This window comes from Cariama cristata, unplaced genomic scaffold (genome assembly GCF_000690535.1).
Source record: "Cariama cristata isolate BGI_N322 unplaced genomic scaffold, ASM69053v1 scaffold30336, whole genome shotgun sequence".
In the NCBI taxonomy this organism is placed as follows: Eukaryota; Metazoa; Chordata; class Aves; order Cariamiformes; family Cariamidae; genus Cariama; species Cariama cristata.
The window spans coordinates 988-1353 of NW_009624277.1; the positions used below are offsets into that span (position 1 = coordinate 988).

The 366-nt window shown below is 66.9% G+C and overlaps 1 protein-coding gene across 1 annotated transcript in view; it reads right to left on the reverse strand.

Annotated features, from left to right (window-relative positions):
* The window catches only part of LOC104163957 (serine hydroxymethyltransferase, mitochondrial-like), a gene marked incomplete at its 3' end in the record, with an annotated part of 1945 nt that overhangs the window by 965 nt on the left and 614 nt on the right, over positions 1–366 (reverse strand). Inside the window, 2 exon segments of the mRNA XM_009703118.1 lie at positions 43–182; positions 307–366. The exon segment at positions 307–366 is cut by the window's right edge and continues 11 nt beyond it. Of these exon segments, the coding sequence (XP_009701420.1) occupies positions 43–182; positions 307–366 (200 nt within the window).

The following is a 366-nucleotide window of genomic DNA, read 5'->3' on the forward strand; positions in this document are numbered from 1 at the left end:
GGGCATTCTCCCAGGGCAGGGGGTGGCAGGATGCAGCCTCACCTGGCACCGCGCAGGGTCTTGTGCGTGGTGCTGGTGACCAGGTCCGCGTGCTCGAAGGCCGAAGGGATGGCCTTGGCTGCCACCAGCCCACTGATGTGTGCCATGTCCGCCAGCAGGTACGCCTTCACCTCCTCGCACACCTGGGGACACGGGGAGTCACGGGCTGTCCCTGTCCCCACAGCCGCAAGTCGGGTGTGATTGCCCGTGAGCCGCCGCAGGTGCAAGAGCTCCCGTTACCCGGGACGGAGCCCCTCCGCCCTGTACCTTCTTCATGCGAGCGTAGTCAATGAGGCGGGCGTACGCGCTGGTGCCGGCAATGATGAG